The sequence below is a fragment of the Poecile atricapillus genome, chromosome 24 (assembly GCF_030490865.1).
Source record: "Poecile atricapillus isolate bPoeAtr1 chromosome 24, bPoeAtr1.hap1, whole genome shotgun sequence".
Lineage (NCBI taxonomy): Eukaryota > Metazoa > Chordata > Aves > Passeriformes > Paridae > Poecile > Poecile atricapillus.
In genome coordinates this window covers 5056732-5076434 of record NC_081272.1, presented here as the reverse complement: position 1 = coordinate 5076434, position 19703 = coordinate 5056732, and the positions used below count along the sequence as shown (strand labels likewise).

The 19703-nt window shown below is 46.7% G+C and overlaps 1 protein-coding gene across 3 annotated transcripts in view; it reads right to left on the bottom strand.

The window, feature by feature from the left end:
* Positions 1-3934: 3934 nt before the first annotated feature.
* Positions 3935-19703, bottom strand: part of NFYC (nuclear transcription factor Y subunit gamma) — a 30302-nt gene continuing 14533 nt past the window's right edge. For 2 of the 3 annotated variants that reach the window (XM_058856330.1, XM_058856329.1), the window contains exons 3-10: positions 16332-16403; positions 14670-14783; positions 13779-13874; positions 10348-10521; positions 9363-9521; positions 6100-6207; positions 5343-5402; positions 3935-4774 (exon numbers count right to left, since the gene is read on the bottom strand). In XM_058856330.1, the coding sequence (XP_058712313.1) occupies positions 4655-4774; positions 5343-5402; positions 6100-6207; positions 9363-9521; positions 10348-10521; positions 13779-13874; positions 14670-14783; positions 16332-16403 (903 nt within the window). In that variant the 3' untranslated portion in view covers positions 3935-4654. The remainder of the gene's footprint in view (positions 4775-5342; positions 5403-6099; positions 6208-9362; positions 9522-10347; positions 10522-13778; positions 13875-14669; positions 14784-16331; positions 16404-19703) is intronic. The other variant, XM_058856331.1, reaches the window with a different exon arrangement.

The window sequence follows — 19703 nt, the reverse complement described above, 5'->3', positions numbered from 1 at the left end:
GGATGGGGAGCCCCGGGCAGGGGGCTGGGGGCTGCTCTGCCCCAAAGTCACCCCAGAGCCCGGTCCCCGAGCTGCCCTGCGCTGTCCCCGAGCCGGGAGTGACTCCAGCGGCACCGCCCGGAGCTCGGGCACAGCCCGGAGCAGCCTCGTGGGACAGGGGCTCGGCTCCTCTTCCCAGCTCCGGAGGCGAGGAAGGAAGGAAGGATGGATGAAGATGCTGAGAGCTCCCGGGCTCGCCAGCTCTGGGACAGTTCCCAGCCAAACCCCTCCAGTCCATGTCCTGCGGAGATGGAGCAGAGCAAGGAGCTGGAGCTGATCTCCAGGGGAACGGGACTTTGGTGGCGGTGGCTGCAGCCAGAGCCCTCACCAGGAGCGCCTTTCCCTGCTCCAGTGTCCCTCTGTGCTCCTGGACCCGCAGCGCCAGAAGCGTGACCTTCCCTGCAGGGAGTTTTCCTTGGAAAAGGGTGGCTGGAGGTGGCAGCCCGGGGTGGGGGGGACCGGAGCCCTTCAGGGACAGAGCCCGCAGCAAACCGAGCGTGGCACTGCCCGAGTGCCAGCGGCCGGTGCTGAGCTCATCACCCCGAGGAGAAATGGGATCTCAAACCACTCCTTGGCAGGGAAGCACTGCCTCCTCCTCCTCCTTCTCCTCCTCCTCAGCTTCATCCCGGGTCCCTGGGGGTGTGACCAGCCCCGCTCCTGTCGCGCTTGCCCTGTAGAGTGGTGGCACTCCCTGTGTCACACACAGAAGGGTTGATGTCCCTCCTGCGGGTGCCACCGCTCGTCCGGCCCCTCGAGGGACACGTGTTTGTCTCTGTGTCACCCCACAGCAGCCAATCTGTCACCGCAGTCCGCTCGGGGGATCAAAGGAGCCCGTGAGCCCTTGCAGGGAAGTTCTGGCTCCTGTCACTGCCCGGGGTTCCAGTCCCTGTGACAAATGACGTTGGCTGTCCCCAAAGCACCCAACCTGTCCCAGTCTCCTCTGGGAGGGCAGGCAAAGCTGTACCTCTTTTACAACCTAAATAAAAAATAACTTTTGCCCGATTAAGGTTTGTTTCATTATAGAAATCAACATCTTGTATATGCAAATGAGCTTAATTAAATACACACTGACATCCACGATTATTACTCAGCTCTCTGCCCAGATCCGTGTCCGAGAAGATTCCATTCTGAAGCTGCCTTCAACAAACCCCATTTCTGTGCATCTGATCGAGAAGGGGTTTATTGAATATGACCACGCTTCTCGTGCCCAATTCCACACAATCGGGAATTAAAATAATTAATGAATCAGGAATTAAAATACCCCCAGCCCCTCCAATCCCTTGGAACTCAACAGGAACTCAACAGGAACTCCAGCCAAATTTCATTCACTTCATGCAACAGCTGGAAACTCCCTTCGGGAGCAGCATCTCCCTCCCATTTTCTGTTCTTTAAGCGATTTATTCCCATTCAAATTTAACCTATTTCCAGCAAACCCAATGCTGTGGGTAAAGAGCTTTTCCCCAGCAGAGCCTCGCCGGCCGCTGCCGGGGGCTGATAAGGGTGAGCAGCGCCTGTTCCGCTGCCCAGGTCTCTCTCCATCCCCACAAGCGGATTCCCAGCCCTCCAAACCCAAGGGATGCTTTTCCAGAGGTGTTTGGGGGGCACGGGAAGTCACTCATCTCCTGTGGCTGCAGGGAGGGTGGTAGGGCAGCCCCCACCGGGTGGGATCAGCTGCTGGCATCGGAGATCCAAACCCCCATCCCGGCTGTCCCATCGTGGGATCCTGGAGCAGAGACAGGGATGTGGATGCCGGGAAAAGGGACCTCTGAGCCCTCAAATCCAGGGAAAGGACCTCCGAGCCCAAGATCCCAAGGAAAAGGACCTCCAAACCCCCATCCCGGCTGTCCCATCCTGCTCCAGCCCTTCCAGTGGCAGCCTGGAGCCCTCAAATCCAGAGAAAGGGACCTCCAAGACCCCAAATTCCACGGAAAGGATCTTTGAGCCCTCAATTCCAAGGAAAGGAGGGACCTCTGAGTGCCTAATTGCGGGGGACTTCCAAGCTCACAATTTCAGGGAAAAGGACTCCCGAGACCACAAATTTCAGGGAAAAGGATCTCCAAGCCCCCATCCCGGCTGTCCCATCCCGCTCCAGCTCTTCCCGTGGCAGCCTGGAGCAGAGACAAGGATGCGACTGCCAGGGGAAGGGACCTCCGAGTTCTGAAATCCAGAGGAAGAGACCTCCGAGACTCCAAATTCCAGGGAAAGGACCTCCGAGACCCCAGTTCCAGGGAAGGGACCTCCGAGACCCCAGTTCCAGGGAAAGGACCTCCAAGACCCCAGTTCCAGGGAAGGCGCCACCGATCCCCAGTCCCGGCTGTCCCATCCCGGCTGTCCCATCCCGCTCCATCCCTTCCCACGGGAGCCCTCTCGTGGCCGATCCCACGCTCGGAGCTTTCCCGAAAAGTTTCCTTTTCTCCCCCAGTTCCGTCTTTTCCCAGCCCAGACGCTGCTCCAGCCTGGGATATCCCGGCTCTGCCCACGGACGGCAGCGATGCTCTGCGAGCTGCACCCCTCCCTCCCTCCCGCTGCTCCCAGGACTCATGGGATCGGGAAAACTTCGGGAATCAGGGAAAATGGGCTGGAACAGCGAGGCCCAGATCCCGCAGCAGCCAAATCCTGAGACAGAGCTTTGCTTCCCTTCCCGCGGGGCCTGGCAAGGGAGAACCTATGCCAGGTAAAGGGGCACCTGTGATGGGATAAGGGGAACACCTGGGATAAAGGGGACACCTGGGATAAAGGGGACACTTGGGATAAAGGGGACACTTGGGATAAAGGGACACGTGGGATAAGGGGACACCTGGGATAAAGGGGACACCTGGGATAAAGGGGACAACTGGGATAAAGGGGACACCTGGGATAAAGGGGACACCTGGGATAAGGGGACACCTGGGATAAAGGGGACACTTGGGATAAAGGGGGACACCTGGGATAAAGGGGACTCTTGGGATAAGGGGGACACTTGGGATAAGGGGCACACCTTGGATAAGGGGGACATCTGGGATAAAAGGGACACCTTGGATAAAGGGGACACCTGAGATAAGGAGGACACTTAGGATAAGGGGACACCTGGGATAAAGGGACACGTGGGATAAGGGGACACTTGGGATAAAGGGACACGTGGGATAAGGGGACACCTGGGATAAAGGGGACACCTGGGATAAGGGGACACCTGGGATAAAGGGACACCTGGGATAAAGGGGACACTTGGGATAAGGAGGACACCTGGGCCTGGTAAAGGGGGAAAGCTGTGGGGTCACCTGTGCCAGGTAAAGGGCTCACCTGTGCTGGGACAGGGGACATGCTGTCACTCAAGTCCCTGCCCAGAACATGGCACAGGTAAAGGAGGAGTGTGATGAGGTTGGAGCCAGGTGGGATTTGAGCTCTGCTCCCAGGGAACAGGGACAGGACAAGGAACAGCCAGGTGGAATTTCTGCAGGGAAGAAGTGGTCAGGCATTGGGAGGAACTGCCCAGGGAGGTTTGGAGGTGTCCAAGGGACCCCAGGATGTGGCATTGGTGACAAGGTGGGGATCAGGCACAGTCTGGACTTGGTGGGATTTTCCAACCTTGATGATTCTGAGGGTAGAAATTCCACCTGATTGGGAGGAAGACCCAAAAGAACCTTGGAAAGACCTCCTGCCCCTCCTCCCAGATCTTCCTGGCAAGATTTTATGTTGCCCAAAATCTCTGAGCTCTGCTGGAACACTGTGGGGGTTCTTTATGTACTCAATTTCACAAATATGTCACATATTTACCCCCAAACGCCTCACATCACCTGAGCACTCAGCCAACCCCTTTGTTCAGGCATCCTGTGCCTGATTTCCCTGCTCCAGGTGTAACATTTCCAGGGATTCAGGCTGCTCCTGGCCCTGGATCTCATGGACAGCACACACAGGATCTGACAAAAGCAAATTTATTTCCTTTTATGAAGCTTATATTACATGCATGGACCAAAGCCAGGACAACAGGTAACAGCAGGGCTGGGGTTTTGTCCAGATTCCGTCTGTTTTTCTGGAATCCAGAGGTCAAATTCAAGGATTTTTTGCCCTTAGAAAATACAATCATAGTACAAGGAATGTGTTTTTAAATTTTGTTTCACTTCAATTCCTCCTCCTCCTATTCCCTGCATACAGCAAATGCTCCAAAAAAGGAGGCAGGAGGGAAAAATCTAAACCACACACATTTTCCACCCCCCCCACCCACCCCCAAATTCCCTAAAACCCACTGAGATGGGAGGACCAAACCTAGCTCTATCCAGAGGAAAAAAAATACAAACAGAACAGCAGGAATAGAGCTCTGACAGGAGCAGTACCCTCAGGATTTTCCTAGAAATAAAAACATTTCCCACATTTGTTCAATGAGATGCTCCAAACCCCTTCGGATCAGTTCACTCGGGGTTTGGAAAAGCAGCTGGATACACAAAGATTGGTTTGGAAAATAAAAATATTGCATTCTTGGCAGAGTCTGCTGGATATTCTGGGTATTCCCACAGCAGAGCAAGGTGGAGATGGCAGAGCCTGCTGCTATAGGCTGTGTGTCTCAGGTGTGTTCCTCAGCCAGGTGGGTCTGGCAGAGGCGCTCGGGGTTGGGTTTGGGGACTCGTCACCAGGTCCCTGCTCAGTCCCCTGTCACCTGCGTGGCCTGGGCGTCCGAGCTCTGGTTGGTGGACTGGATGAACATGGGCTGGGTGATGTCCTGGCCAGCAGGCATTGTCACCTGCTGGATCTGGTACAGCTGCTGCAGACACACAATGTGACAAAGGAAACTCTGTCAGCGCTTAGCACCCCCAGGAACTCCCACATTCAGTCCCTCTGAGGTACCCCAAACCCACCATGAGCTGCCACCAAATCTGCTAACTCCCACCAAAGTCCTCCCAGGAATTCCTCATCCCCCTTCAATTCAATGGGCCCTTCTGCCCACTCAATTCCCAGAGAAGCTGTGGCTGCCCCTGGATCCCTGGGAAGTGTCCAAGGCCAGGCTGGACAGGGCTTGGAGCATCCTGGGACAGTGGAAAGTGTCCCTCCCATGGTCAGAAGTGGATGAGTTTTATGGTGCCTCCAACCCAAACAACTCCATGATTTATGACACTTATGGACCATGGAGATGATAAAACCTTTACTCCTGAATTGCTCAGGATTTAGGATTTCACCTGGAGTGCCAGGGACTGGGTTCATTCAGAGCAAAGGCAATAGAACATTAAGAATCCACCTCAATTTAGACTGGCACAGCATTCCCTTCCTGTGCCTTTTCAGAAATATGCAGATTTAGGAGAGTCCCCGTGCCCCTGATGACCCCCAGTTCTCACCTGTCCATCTGTGAACTGGCTGAACTGCTGCTGCCCCTGCTGCACCTCTGTCTGCGTTATCTACAGAGATAAGAGCAGCTGATCATTGCCAGCCCTTCCCTGAGGGTCACAACCCCACCAACACCATCCTGCTGCTGCCTGGGGAGAGGTTTTTAAACTCAGCCACGTTTTCCAGCACCCCAACCGCGAGAGGAACGGCAGCCATGGACACCTCCAGACCAAACGCCACTCTCCAGACCAAAACCAGGTCCTTCCAGACCAAAACCAGGTCCTTCCAGACCAAAACCAGGTCCTTCCAGACCAAAACCAGGTCTTTCCAGACCCCAAAACCATGTCCTCTCTGCCTCCCTCGAGGACAACGTGGCCTCCAGGCCAGCAGGAAGGCAGAGAAGGATCCCTCAGCCTCAACGCCGCTCCCGACGTTCTGCCTTTCCTGCACGGCTCCTCCCTCACCCAGGCAAGAAGAAGGAAAGAGAAGGTTGATGAGCCCAAAATGTTACCTGCAAGCAGCTGAGAAGCAGCAGGAGCTTCACCCAGAACCACACACACACACACAAGCTTTGCATGCACCTCTCACGGACACCTAAAGGAGGTTTCCGCTGTGTTCCTTGTTATTTTTTTAAAAAAAAACAACTCTGCCAAACAGGAAGAAAAGAAAAGTAGGAATCCTAACCCAAGAGGTGGTCGAAATCCCCTGGAATTCGCAGCTTCAGGAACTAGGGAAGAAGCCTTGGAGGCAGCCCTGTGGAGTGCATACCTGCTGTGCATTGGTTGCAAGCGTCTGGATCTGCCCCTGGACTACCTGGGTGCCTGACACGGGTTGGGCTAAGCGGATATACTGCAGCTGGCCAGCATTCAACTGGACCTGGAGACAGGTGGAGGGGGCAGGGAAAGAAAATGAAACAGGTCACTCTGCACCCTGAACACACAGCAAAATTCCCTGCTCGATTCCACCACAGGAGTTACGGGGGAGCTTTCCCCAGGAGATCCATGGAATTCTGGAGAGTTCCCAGTGGGAACCACCACAACAGACCCTAAAGGCACCAGGGCACAGAGCTCCTGGATATCCCTGAGGCACCACATTCCCTTTTTTCCAGGCTGGGAGGGGTCAGTTAGTAGCTAAAGCATATTAATGGCTCAGTTTCTCAGGGATTTGGGACCACGTTTGGTTACAAGAATTAAGTTTTACTCCTTTGAGGCAGCATTTCACATCAACTCTTATGAGCTGGCAGCACCAAATCATATTCTACACCTCTATCATATCCTGCACCACTATCAATCATATCCTGCCAAAAAATTAAGGAAGAAACAGGAATTTTCCCCATGAATAAAGCCAGCAGAGATGGCAAACCCCAAAGATATTTTTGGAAGCTTTGAAGGCAGCTCTCTGCCAATACCTGTCAAGCCCCACCTAGCAGAGGCTCAGCTTTTTGGTGTCAGCGCTTCATGTGAGAGATTCAACCCCAAATTTATTCCCTAAATCCTCTAATTTTGGGAGGTTGGATGCTTGGGAATATGGGACATGAAGAAAATACAGGAAATTATGTTAACACACACCTGAGAGCAATAAAAACGTCACAGATACCATTTCTGGATTTTCCTTCTGTTATTTATAACATTGAGATTCACAGTTTTAAGAGTAATTTTATAACAAAAAATCACAGTTTAAGGTTTTTTCTTTTTAAGAAGGGGAAGAACACACAGAACACTCTTCAAAAACTGCTGACTGATAAAGAAGTGCCTGGAACATTTGGCATTTCCATAAAAGCCACCAACTCCCCCATTTGTGTCGGAGAGCTCCAAAATTATTTCAAGAGCAAATAAACTCCCCCTGAGCAACAAAATTTCAATAAAAAATTGGTTTCTAAATTGAGATCTGCAGGGAGGTCAAGTTTTCCATGCTGGAGGATTAGGTTTTAATTGCATCATTAAATGACAGTGGAAGAGATTTAGGAAAAAAGTTCCTCCAGCAAGGGGAGGAAGCTCCAAAGAACCTGCCCAAAATGAGTGTGGGCAAGACAAGGGTTAAATCTAATACAAAATTCTTGTGGCCAAACAATTATCACTTAATTGATGGATTCACTTCCACTTTTTCTCTGTTCAAAAACAAAATTAACTTTTCCACTTTAATTCTGGAATAAAGAGCAACAGGGAGTGTGCACATGTGGGAACATGTGGAAAACCAGGAGTAAGATGCTCCCAACACTTCAGAGGCACTTCCAGTTTCAGGAGAGAATTTCCAACTCTATTTGGGTGATCAAGATTCTTTGCTGGGCCCTCAGAGTGCACAGACCTGTCAGAAGATGGCTCTAACTATGCCAAAAGAGAAAGGAAGTAAGGGAAAAAAGTAAGAAAAGCAAAGCAGGAAGAGCAGAACAGACCAAGGACTGGAATTTTGTGGAGCCAAATCCAAGTTTTTCTCCAAGTTTTATTTTATTTCACTTGCTTCAGCACCAACTATGGTTCTTCAACAGAAGAATCTTCTTGGTTGCAGCCAAACAGGATCTCTGCTGGATGGGGAGCTGGGAATTGGGATTATTCCATCCCACACTGCTCCTATGTTGCTGGTTTGCAGTCTTGGAGCTGTCAGAGACCCAGGTATTCCAAAAAAGATTCCACACTTCAGCCCCTGGCAGCCCCTGAGGAGCAGCCAAAGCTCCCTATTCTCCCCCAGTCTCAGGAAAGAGGGAGGAAAAAGCAAATTCTTGGTCAAAACCAGACCCTAAAACCCCTTCACTCTGTCCAAAACCACAGGATCACTTCCCAAAGGATCCCCCTGGATTTTCTTCAGGAGGTTTAGGCCCTAAATAGCTCCTTTTTAAGGAATTCTTCCTCCCACGAGATGTCTAAGGCCTGTTTTTGTAGTTCCAGCATGCTCAGGAGACAACTGGGGACAAATCTGAGCTATTCTTTTCTTGCTGAGAATCCACTGGACATCTCCTTCCACGATTCTTTGAGGAACAAGTCTCTCAGAGAAATTTTCAGGAGGAAAAGAAGAGAAATAAGAAATGGAAAAGAAAAGAAATGGACAAGAAAATACAGAGAAGAAAAAGGGTTCCTTGCAATAAAACAGCGAATTTGGGAATTTCTTCCTTCCTGATCAACACCTCAAGGCAGCAGGAATCAGCTGAAGACTCAAGAGATGAAAAGAGCTGGAAGAATCTGGCAGCTCCCCCAACCCAAACCCTTTCCAACATGCTCTGGCACAGCATGAGCAAAGCTCAGCAAGGCTGGAAAGGCAAAATCTGTGTGAAAGCTCCGATTTCACAGAAAAACTGAAATCCAACTGAAATATCTGGCCCTGGGTGACCTTTGGGTTCTGGAACACAGAACTGGCTGATTTTTGGTTTTATTATTATTTTTTCTCTAACAGGTGTGATATTTTCCAGCTGGGAAGCAAAAGCCACAGCTTTGTTGTGATTCTAAGTTAATGTGACTTTTTGGACCGCTGTGTTTACTTAGGACACATTTCAGAAAGTTTTGGTTATGTTGGGCACCCAAAATCCCATTTTTAAGGCTGATGTAAAAGTGAGGAGGTATCTCCTGGTTCTGCAAAACCATTCCTCCAACCAGCTCCAAATATTTTGGAGAAATATTTCTTCTAACATCTAAGTTTATTAATAACTCCCAGATGGCACCTTTCCCACTCAGCCTGCCAGGTCACGACTTCAGATTGCAGAGGAACAACCAAGTAAAGGCAAAAGAAATGAATTCTGTTTTATTCAAACCAGGCTGTGGTGAAGAACTGAGGTTCAGCCAGGAAGTATTTGATTTATTGCTTCCTAATCACAACTATTTCACTCAGGGGAAGGTGTTTGGGCTGGGCAATGAGTCTGGACCAAATGGGTTAAGATTTATTTCCCCCTTCATGTCACACTTGGTTGGTTTTCCTAAGTGCAGGAACCACACCACTCAATCCAAACTTCCTCTGCCAGTTAACAAAGCAAACAGAAACAAGCCTCATGCTCACAAATTTGCTTCAGGGGAACTTTTCCACCTTTCCTCCTGGCCAAATCTTACCGGGATTTGCTGGATTTCTCCGGTATTGGTGATGATTTGCTGCATCACTTGCATGGTTTGCCCTGTGCCGCTCTGAGCCTGCTGGGACTGGCCCTGGGGCTGGGCCTGCACGATCTGGACCTGCTGCCCCTCTCCCACCTGCATTGTCACAGGGGTGCTCTGCACAAGAGAAAAACAGGGATGAGGACCCAAGAGGTGGGAAATCCATGAGATGTCAGGATTTGGGCAGACTGAGTCTGTCCTACACCCATGAATTGTGAGGATTACTGCTTGCTGCTGGCGTTGGGGCAGGCTTGTCCTACACCCATGAACTGTGAGGATTAAACCACCACAGATGGAGCTCACAGCCTGGGTGAGACACTTTCCTGTAGGATCTGATCCCGGAACAGGACCAGGAATCCCATTTGGCCCTGAAAAGCTGAGGCTGCCCCACAGAAATGTCCAAGCTAATGTATGACAAGGATTGGAACAAGGTGGGACAGCAGAAGGTCCCTGATTATGGAACAGGATGAGATTCAAGCTCTTTCCCTCCCAACCCATCCCATGGTTAAAACCATGATTTTCATGCTGTCATTGATGTTCCTGTGCAATCTGTCCCCGAGGATTTCCCTCAGGCCTGGCTCACCTGGCCCTGCTCATTGCTGGGGTTGGGGCAGGCAGCCTCTCCTAGAGCCAGATTCAATCACCACAGAGGGAGCTCAGGGCCTGGGTGAGACACTTTCCTGTAGGATCTGATCCAGGAACAGGACCAGGAATCCCATTTGGCCCTGAAAAGCCAAGGCTGCCCCACAGAAATGTCCAAGCTAAGGCAGGACAAGGATTGGAACAACTTGGGACAGCAGAAGGTCCCTGATCATCCACCAAGGTGAGATTTAAGTTCCTTCCTTCCCTCCCAACCCAACCCATCCCATCCCACAGGTTAAACCCATGATTTTCACACTGTCATTGACGTTGCTGAGGAGGATTTCCCTCAGGCCTGGCTCACCTGGCCCTGCTGGGGCTGGGCAATGATGATCTGGCCCGGCTGGATGGTGGTGGTGGCTGTGGTGGTCTGCTGGCCCTGCTGCTGGCCCTGCACCTGCACTGCTGCTGGCTGCTGGGCCAGGGTGAAGTAATACTGCACGGGCTCGGCCGGGGTGACAGCCTGGCGCACCTCTTCCTGCAGGGAAAACACCGGCAACTGGGATGGGAACACAGCACCTGCCCACCCCACAGCCGAACATTCCCTCCCCACACACCCCAAACACATCCCGTGGGAAAGGAGCTCCAGTACCTCACTCTGAACAGTTCAACCAAATCAGTTTGAGCTGATAAAACCTCGTTTATTCAGCTCTATGGAAATCAAAAGCGTTCCAAATAAAGTGTGGATAACGGGGAGTCACCACTGAGGTGGAGTCACAGTGAGGAGGAGGAAATGAATAAAATTGCCAGAGTTGAAAGCCATGGAATTTCCTCATGGGTGAATTCCAGCACAGGAGGAATTGTAAATGCCCCATGAAAACTGACTGAGCCTCCTCTGTCACCCAACCCCTCTCCTGAGCTGCGCTCCCAACCCTCCACCGAGCTCTGATGTCAAAACTCTGGGAATAAAAGGCATGGATTTGATGCTTGCTGTCATGGCTGGAGTTATTTATTTAAATCCAGCTTTTCCAGGCTGACAACCACTCCCTGCTGTGGGAGCAGGGATATCTCAGCAGTGGGAAGAACTAGAGGCTCTGCTCTGCCTCACTGGCAGCAGCAACACTGCTTTCCTTCATCTCAGGAGACAAAATCTCCTCATGATCAACGGTATTCCAGGATTTTCAGAGATTATGGGACATAAATCTCCAGTATCAGAATTCCTGAGCTCCCCAGAGCAGCTGGATGAGGGCAGATGCAGCTCCCAGACGTTCACTCCATGGCAGAAGGCGTAAACAATCCTCTCCCAGCCACCTCGAGTTCACAGCTGAGAGTGTAGGATGTTTACACGTGCTACAACATGGGACATTCCCACTTCCAACAGCCTGCTGCAATCTCTGCTTTTCTGAGGCTTGCTCACGGATTCCCCTTCAGTTGATCCAGCTGGGCAGGAAAAGGAAAATTCACATTAAACAGGAGCATGTCTGGGTGGGCATCAGGCTGGAGTGAGCAGTTTGTTGGCTTAGAAGCCATTTTTTAGGGAGCAGAACAACTCAGGAGTTATTCCTGGGAGGTTTCCCAGCAGAAAATCACATCCCAAAGATTCAACTGATCCCAGCTGGCTGTGAAAAAAGACCAACTTAGAGCCTGGCTCTCCAGGCAAACATCACCACAACCACCACCAAACACAACACTTCCTACTCCTGCAGCTCCCTGTTATTCCCATTTCCCTCATTAACTCCTCTGATGGAAGGAATAATAACAAATTAAAATACATTTTCACTGGGGCAGGTCTGCAGAGAACCAGCAACCCCACAGGCACTGAAGAACTGGGGCTGCTCTAAGCCCAGTTCTTACTTCTGGAGTATTCCCATCCTCAATTTCAGCTGAATCCTGAAATAATTAAGGCAACTGAGTCCTCCTCTGAGCATCTATTCCAGGTTCAATCCCATTTGCCACAGGCTGGAATGGCTTTAAATCCAAATCTGTTTTCACTCCCTCCTATCCCAGTGTTTTATTTCCCATCTTTTATTTCCAAGCCACAGCTGGAGAAGAACACAACACAACACAACACCAGGACTGCATTCCCAGCTCCTCCAAGAACTAACACTGCCTTGTCGAATAAAAGAGAAAATACAGATTGCAACACCAGCCAAAAATAATATAAAAATCCAGGCACAGGCAGCCATTTTTCCACAGGATTTTCCCTGTAAATCCTTAACCTACATTCCTAGGGGGCATCTAGTTCTCCATTAAACTTTTCCTGCTGGAAAAAGCATTCCTGGTGATCCAGCAGTGGTCGCAGATGGGTGAGGAACATCTTCCCCAGCCTCATTTTCACCCAAAACTCCCCAGGATTTCCTGTCGGTGATGGATCAGCAGGACACGTTATCCCAGATGCTGTGACACACTCCTGAAGTACTCCAAGAATTCCTTGGATGTTCTGTAATCACAATGTCCTGATGTAAATCAAGCAAGGAGAAGACACAGGGAATGCTCTCCCTCCCAAACCTGATGCATGACTAAAAACAGACAAGTACAGGAATGAGACACCTCATGAAAAGAAAGAAGAACTGGATTTCTAATGCCAGAATGGAAGTTTCAATTATTCCAGCTGAAAAATAAACTCCAGTTAAAGAAGAGCAGCTGTGGGGGCTGTTCTGTCTTTTAATTAACACCAAACTAAAGGGTTTGGGAGAAATCATGAGGATTTACGTCAATATTTCTATTTTATGTCGAGTTCCCAGCACATCTGGCATGCTGCTTTTAACCCCATGAGCAGCAGGAGGGACTCTTCTAGACATCTGGGACATGGAAAAGTGTTTTCCTTATTTTCTAGACCTTCTGGAAATCAGGATGGGAGGTTAAACCCAGCTCAGGGCACCATCCTAAAGGAAGAGGTGTGGATTCCCTATTCCCTCCCTTTATTGTCACTCCAGGAGCACCACGAGGACACTTCCAAGCACAAAATCAAGCAGCAGCCTCCAAAATCCAGCTCCAAACAGGAATGCTGCTCTGTACACTCACAGCAGACAGAATTTTCCACGCTATCCAGGATTTGAAGTGGAATAGGGAGAAAAAAATCCATGTCAGAGACAGACTTCCAAGTCAAGATGTTCCACAGGGTCCCAAATTCCCCAGTTTTTAGGGACAACTTGGATTTTTCCACATTGCAAACCTTTAGAAGTAGCAAAAAGGAGTTGTTCTAATAATTATTTGAATTGTTAAAGGAGCAAGGAGTAGAATTATCCAAACAGGACCCTGAAGGGAACCCAGAGTTTTTAACCACCTGGGAAATTTTAAGGAAAAGGGGATGAGGAATCCCTGCAGCTCAGCTGAGAGCAGCAGCCTGCTGCTGTAAACATCCGACTGAAAGCTCCTTCCAGCACCTTCCAGCTTCCAGTCAAGGATGTTTACAGAGGCACTGACTGCCCCAAAGGATGCAGGAAGGGGATTTGTCAACCCACAAGTCATAAAATGCAGATAAATACATTTTTTTTAAGTTAAATTTTTCCCACTGGCACCATTTGGGATCAGAACTGTTCAGGATTGGGTTTGGTTTGTTGGTCAGATTTGTGTGGATCTCCACTCAAGCTCTATTTCCATAAAAACACAGTGGTTTTGATTTTTATTTATGATTTTTATTTTTATTTAAGAATTTAAGAACCTGAAAACCACAGTAAATAAAACAGGAACAAACATCATGTTTAAATCTATGTCGCTTGATCACCTCTGTTTTCATCAGAGGCCAAAACCATGCTGAGGAAAGAACAGAAATTCCATAATTTTGTGTCTCACCTGCCTTTTTGGAGGCTTCAGCTCATCCCTGGGGACAATATCGATCAGGAAATCAAACTGATCAAACTTGGTGATTGCCATGGCGATGTCATTCCTCTGGAACAACAAAGGGAAAAGCATTCCTCAGCTTCAGGAGTGGTTTGGCACTGGATAAATGAAGTTAGAGGTGTTTAAAGCTGAGTGAAAAAGGGGGAAATATCTCCTGCAGGTCCCAGCTGGTGGAAATTCAGTTTAGTGTTGAGCAAAGCCTCCAAAATGTGCAATAAAAAATGTTTTTAGCAACTTTAGCCCAGTTTAATGGATATCAGTTGTGGGTGCCCACTCCTAAAAATCAGCAATTCCTGCCCAGGGATAGGACAGCTGATGTGAGCCTGAATATCCCAATTTTTCCCCTGGCCTGAGGGCCTGAATTAATGGTTATTGCATTTTCCAGTAGTTCTGCTCAATACATAAGACTAAAACCGAAAAACTGCTCTTTTTCTCCATAAAAAGGCCTTGAAAAGTTGTATTTTACTCTTTACCCATTAAAAAAAATAAGTATTTTTGAGGGCCTCTCAAGCTACAAGAGCCAATAATCTGTATTTTGTTGCATTTTTATTTTTACCTCCACACTTCCATCACCACAAACCAAACCTCTACAAGTTTAGATCACAACTAATAACAACAAAACCAACCAGAAATTCAACAGCTGCAGCTGCACAGAGCTGTTCCAGCAGGTCACGATCAGCTGAGAGATGGAGATTTGTGTTTGGGTGGGTTTATTTTAATTAAATTAAGAAAGAAAGCCTTTCAGCTGTGCAGTTATGTGCTTTATACATGGGTTGCTGTGTACAAAACATGCCTGGTGTTATGGAAACAGGGGGTTGGGAAGGGATTTGGGAACTCCTTTACCTGCAGGGTCCTGCGTTTGTTATCCTCTGTGTGGATCCAGGCTCGCAGGGTCAGCTCAGTGATGAAGATCTGGGCAGCCTTGGCAAAAAGCACAGGGGCTTCTGCACTGATCATCTGCCAAAAATAAGATTATTTTGAATTTTACCACTCAATTCTAACAGTGTAAAGAGGAATTTCATCTCCTGAGTGAAGTTGGGTGGTTAAATGTGAATTTGGAGGAATTTTCACCTCAGGATTTCCTCGGATCTGACTGAATTAAGGTCATGGGAGAAGAGTTTTGGGCATCTAAAATTTGGCTTGAAAGGCTCCTTCCTCATGGATTAAGGGCATAAAATCACGGAATCATGGATCAGATCATGGAATGGTTGGGAAGGCACCTCAAAGCTCAGCTCATCCCAACACCTCAGGCACCTCCAGGGATCCAGGGGCAGCCCCAGCTTCTCTGGGCACCCTATGCCTGCCACCCTCACAGGGAGGAATTCCTTCCCAATATCCCAATTTCTTCAATTATCCAAACTTCTCCTTGATTTCTGCCCTTTTTCCATATAAAACCTCAGCAACAATGGATATTCACCAGCAGCTTCTCCTGGCAGAGCCTTGGAGTGTCCAGAAAAGATTTGGAAATTGAGGGGGACAGGCTGAGGGCTCATTTTAAACCCAGCCCTTCCTTTGCTGTTTGGACATTTAAATAATTTGAAATAAATGTGAAATGGCAAAGGAGGTTTGGAGTGAAGACTCAGCCTCACCAAATTCCTTTTCCTTAAAGAACATCTGGCTCCAGTTTAACTCAAATGAAGCAGTTTCACTATCAGCTGCCTTGACATTAATGCTTATTAATTAACCTTTAAATAGGAATATTCCAGACAGGCCAGAGACTTTCCCTGCTCTCCATTCTGCCTTAAAATCTCATTTTCCCCTTCATCATCACAAATTTGGCATTTATTTGGTCCAGACACTGAGTTGGGCTCTCAGAGGTCTCAGATCATCCATTTCCAGGGAGCCTGAACGGAGAATTTTAAGGATCTCATTTAAATTAAGGGCTGCCCTGACAGAAAGATGGTGTCACACTGAGGGGAGAAAACAAAACAAAAACCAAAACAAACAAACAAACAATTCTCTTTATTTTCCAAATAAAAAAACAGGGATGAATGGAGCAGCACAAAGTCAAAAACTACAGGTGATTCCTTTTTAATTCTTTCTGTGTCAGGGGGTTTGCATCAATTTGTGTGTCCTTGTCATCAAAATCCCAAATATTGGAATCAAACCCAGGTTATCCACCTGAATTATTGCTTCTTTTTCCATAAAAAAATAAAATAAGTGGCACAAAAATCACTCTCAATCTTTGTAAGAGTGGAGAAAAACAAAGAGGGAACTTGAGAGAAGAGAGTTAAGCACTAGGGAAAATAGGAAATAGTCAGAATTATTTTTGTATTTATTATACCCTTAAAGTGGGATTTATCACAAAAAAAACAAAACTGCAAAATCAAAATCCCAAATGTTTCTGCTTTTCCAGCTCAGTTTTAATTACACAAGGCCAAGGGAATTTTGCTAAAAAATGCTTTAAAAATAATAATAATGAGAAGAATAAGGAATTTCAAGGAACAATAGGTAAAATATCCTGGAAAAAGGATCATAAATTCCAGGTAAAAACCCTGAATGTACCTTCACATCTTCATCCAGCTTCATGATCTTCTTAATCCGAGCCAAGGGCAGCTCCTGAACTCTGAAGTCTTTCTGCAGAGAGATTTGAGAGACTTTTTACTGATATTAAACTGAAAATAAAGGTAAAAACTGTTAAAACTATCAGTGCTTTCTAGAATTGAACTGACTAAAATCAGATTCCTTCTCTTTCAGGTGTAGCAGCTCTTCCTGTGGGCTGGAAAGTCTCTTTTTTAGTGTTTTATATTGATATAGTTCTTCTGTCAGTTATTTATATTTATTATTTCACTTCCAAGCCAAAGTTTTCCTGAAGAACAGAATGTTTCTAATGTCACACACTTATCCATCTATTTATATTTGAAACAACTAATTCAATTACGTTTCCTGGGCCCCAGAAACCATTGGAATTTACAGAAAATCACAGGAGAAAATGAAAGTCAACAAGAGCTCGATGAAATCCTGGCTTTATTTGTACTTCTTGTTGTCAAATTCCAATTTTGGTGTTAAAAACCTTGCAAGAACCTGGTTCAAAAGATCAGTTTTATGTTTTTAGGTGGATTTCTCCCTGTTTTCCAGTCAGGAATGGTGGTTTAGAAGCCTGGATTATCCTGCTCTGAGACATCACTGAGCCCAAATTTGCACCCACACATTCCTTGGAGAGAATTCCTGGGCTCAGGAAATCACCAAGAGGCTTCTCCCTTCCCTGAAGACAAAAAGTGGAATTAAAATAAATAAATTAATCCAGAGTATTCCTGCCAGGAACCTCTTAAAAAAGGGAGAAAGGCTGAGGCTACATCCCACCAGGATCCCACATCCTGCATCAGGAATGCAGAATTTCTACTCACAAAAGACTTCTTTTTAAAAAAAAAAACAAAAAATAATATCCTTTTTAACAAAAATGTCATAGGAAAATAATGGGAAAGTCATTTCTCCAGGGAAAAAGCACTGCAGGATGTGTTAGGGAAACAAAAGAGGGAGAAAAATGCTGAAAATGCTGGTTTTTATTCAGAATTTCTCTTCTGTGGTTCTTTCCAGTGAAGAAAAACGTGGCTGTTCTGCATGGCCCAGCCAGCACTTCAGCAGGGGCATTTAATTAATATCCAGCACATTTATAAATATTTATATAAATTATTTCTCCTATACATATAATTAAAAAGCATTTTGTGCCTCATTCTGCAGAGAAACCCAAGTGTGGTGTTCCTGCTGCAAACCAGAATTAATTTGTTGTGGGGCTGTCCTGTCCTGATGGAGAATGTGGAATTTTGAAGGATTTTGGGCAATAAAAGACTTGTCCTTAAACACACACCACATTCAGGGACATATAAACAAGTGAAGGGGATTCTAGAATATGGAAAAATACCTCAAAAGTGTTTTTTTTTTGTTGTTATTCATGTTTTCCTAATATTTTTTTCCTCAGGTTTTTCTTTTTTTAAAGGGCCTTGTGAACTTTGAGCATCACAGAAAGCTGAGGGAAAAAATTTTAACCTGCAACACTTAAGTCTTAATTTCAACTTTTATGAACTCTATGGAGACACGAACAGTTAAAATAGTATTAAAATATTTAGATTTAGAGAAAAAAATTGTTGAAAAAATTGATGTTTTTTTATTCCTTTAAGGCAGTCAGGCCACGTTCCATAAATCAGAAGGAGCAGTGTGGTGGGGAAGGGAAGCAGGAGCAGGACTGGCCCCAAAGCAGCAGGAAAAGCCTCAGACACCAATTCCAATCTTTTCTTTTCTCCAAATTAGGCCTCGTTGTCTCCACAAGCCTCTTGTGGAGCTGAAATGCTGAGCCCAGCCTAGGCCTGGTTCTTATTTCTCCAGGATTCCACTGTGTCCTTCCTTCCCTTCTTTAAATAGTTTATTCTCGTTTTTTTCCTGAATTTTAGCCACCAAAAAACTCCACAAAACCAAGCACAAATAGCCCCAAAAATCAGGGGATCAACACAGTTTTCAGCCCCACATCCATGGGTGCAATTTTCAATAACAAACAAGGTAAATTTCAGGATTTAATGAATTTAATTCCACAGCATTGGGATGTTTTCTTGTTATGCCTTTTCCTTCCCTGCCCTCAATTCCCAAAATCAGGGACCAAAATATTTTTCCCTCCCTGCTCTGTCCATTTCACCCCCACAACCATGGGAGTAATTTCAATAGTGAACAGAATAAATTTCAGGAGTTGATTCCACAGCATTGGGATGTTTTCCTGTTACACCTTTTCCTTCCCTGCCCTCAGTTCCCCAAAAATCAGGAACCAACACAGCTTTTATGCTAACATCCATGGGAGCAATTTTCAATAATATTCAATATATAACATTCAAATTTCAATAATATTCAACAAAAGAAATTCCAGGAATTGATTCCACAGTGCTGGGATGTCTTTCTGTTATCCCTTTTCCTTCCCTGCCTTCAGTTCCCAAAAATCAGGGACCAACAGATTTTTCACTCCCTGCTCTGCCACTTTCACCCTCACATTCAGAGGGACAATTTTAATAATAAACAGAATAAATGCAGGATTTGGTGCTGGGATCTTTTCCTATTATCCCTTCTCCTCCCCTGCCCTCAGCTCCATTTCCAGTGACTCCTGAGCTTGCAAAGCAATCAATAGATCCCACTGACAGTTCAAAATTAAGCTGCCCATACTTGATAAGCTGCATAATAAACCCCTTTCATGTGGAGATGAAACTCCAGCTCCCAAACACAAGAATTCACTGTGCTGAAAGAGGAAAGTAATTAATTCTGGTTATGCATACAAATTTCTACATCTGTTTCTTTAATCAACTATCTGCACACAGAAAAAAAAAAAAAAAATAAAAAAAGCAGCTTATCCTGGGCCTGGTGGGTTGGGAGGTTTTTCACTTTGAAGAGCCTGGCTTGGACTTGAAGTTCTTTTGTTTTCAGTTGCATTAAAAGCACCAGAACAGTGATTTTTGGATCATAGGAATCCATCAATCTCTCTTCTAAAGTAATTTTTATTATGTGCCCTTGTTCCCACACCTCTTGTGGGGATGGAAAAAATAGAAGCTGCTTAGTCCAGTTGTTATTCTCAGCCTAGATGGGATTTTTTTAGTCAAATGTTTTAAAAAAGCACCTGACCACAACACACTTGGCATTTGAGTGATTTCAACACTTCAGGGTTGTTAAAGGAGGAGGTTCTGGACTACAGCCTAAACTCAAAAATTTATTCACAAAATTGGAATTAACAGGGAATTTAGGGAGGAGGGAAAAGTCTAAGGTGTATTTTGACAGTAAAAACTTGGTGTGAACAAGGGTTCCCTCACAGGTTTATAATTCAGAATATGAACAACAGCAAAGGTGAGATTTATCCTCAAATCCCTCAATCTTCTGGTACCTAAACCAGCCCCTGGCAGCTCCTTT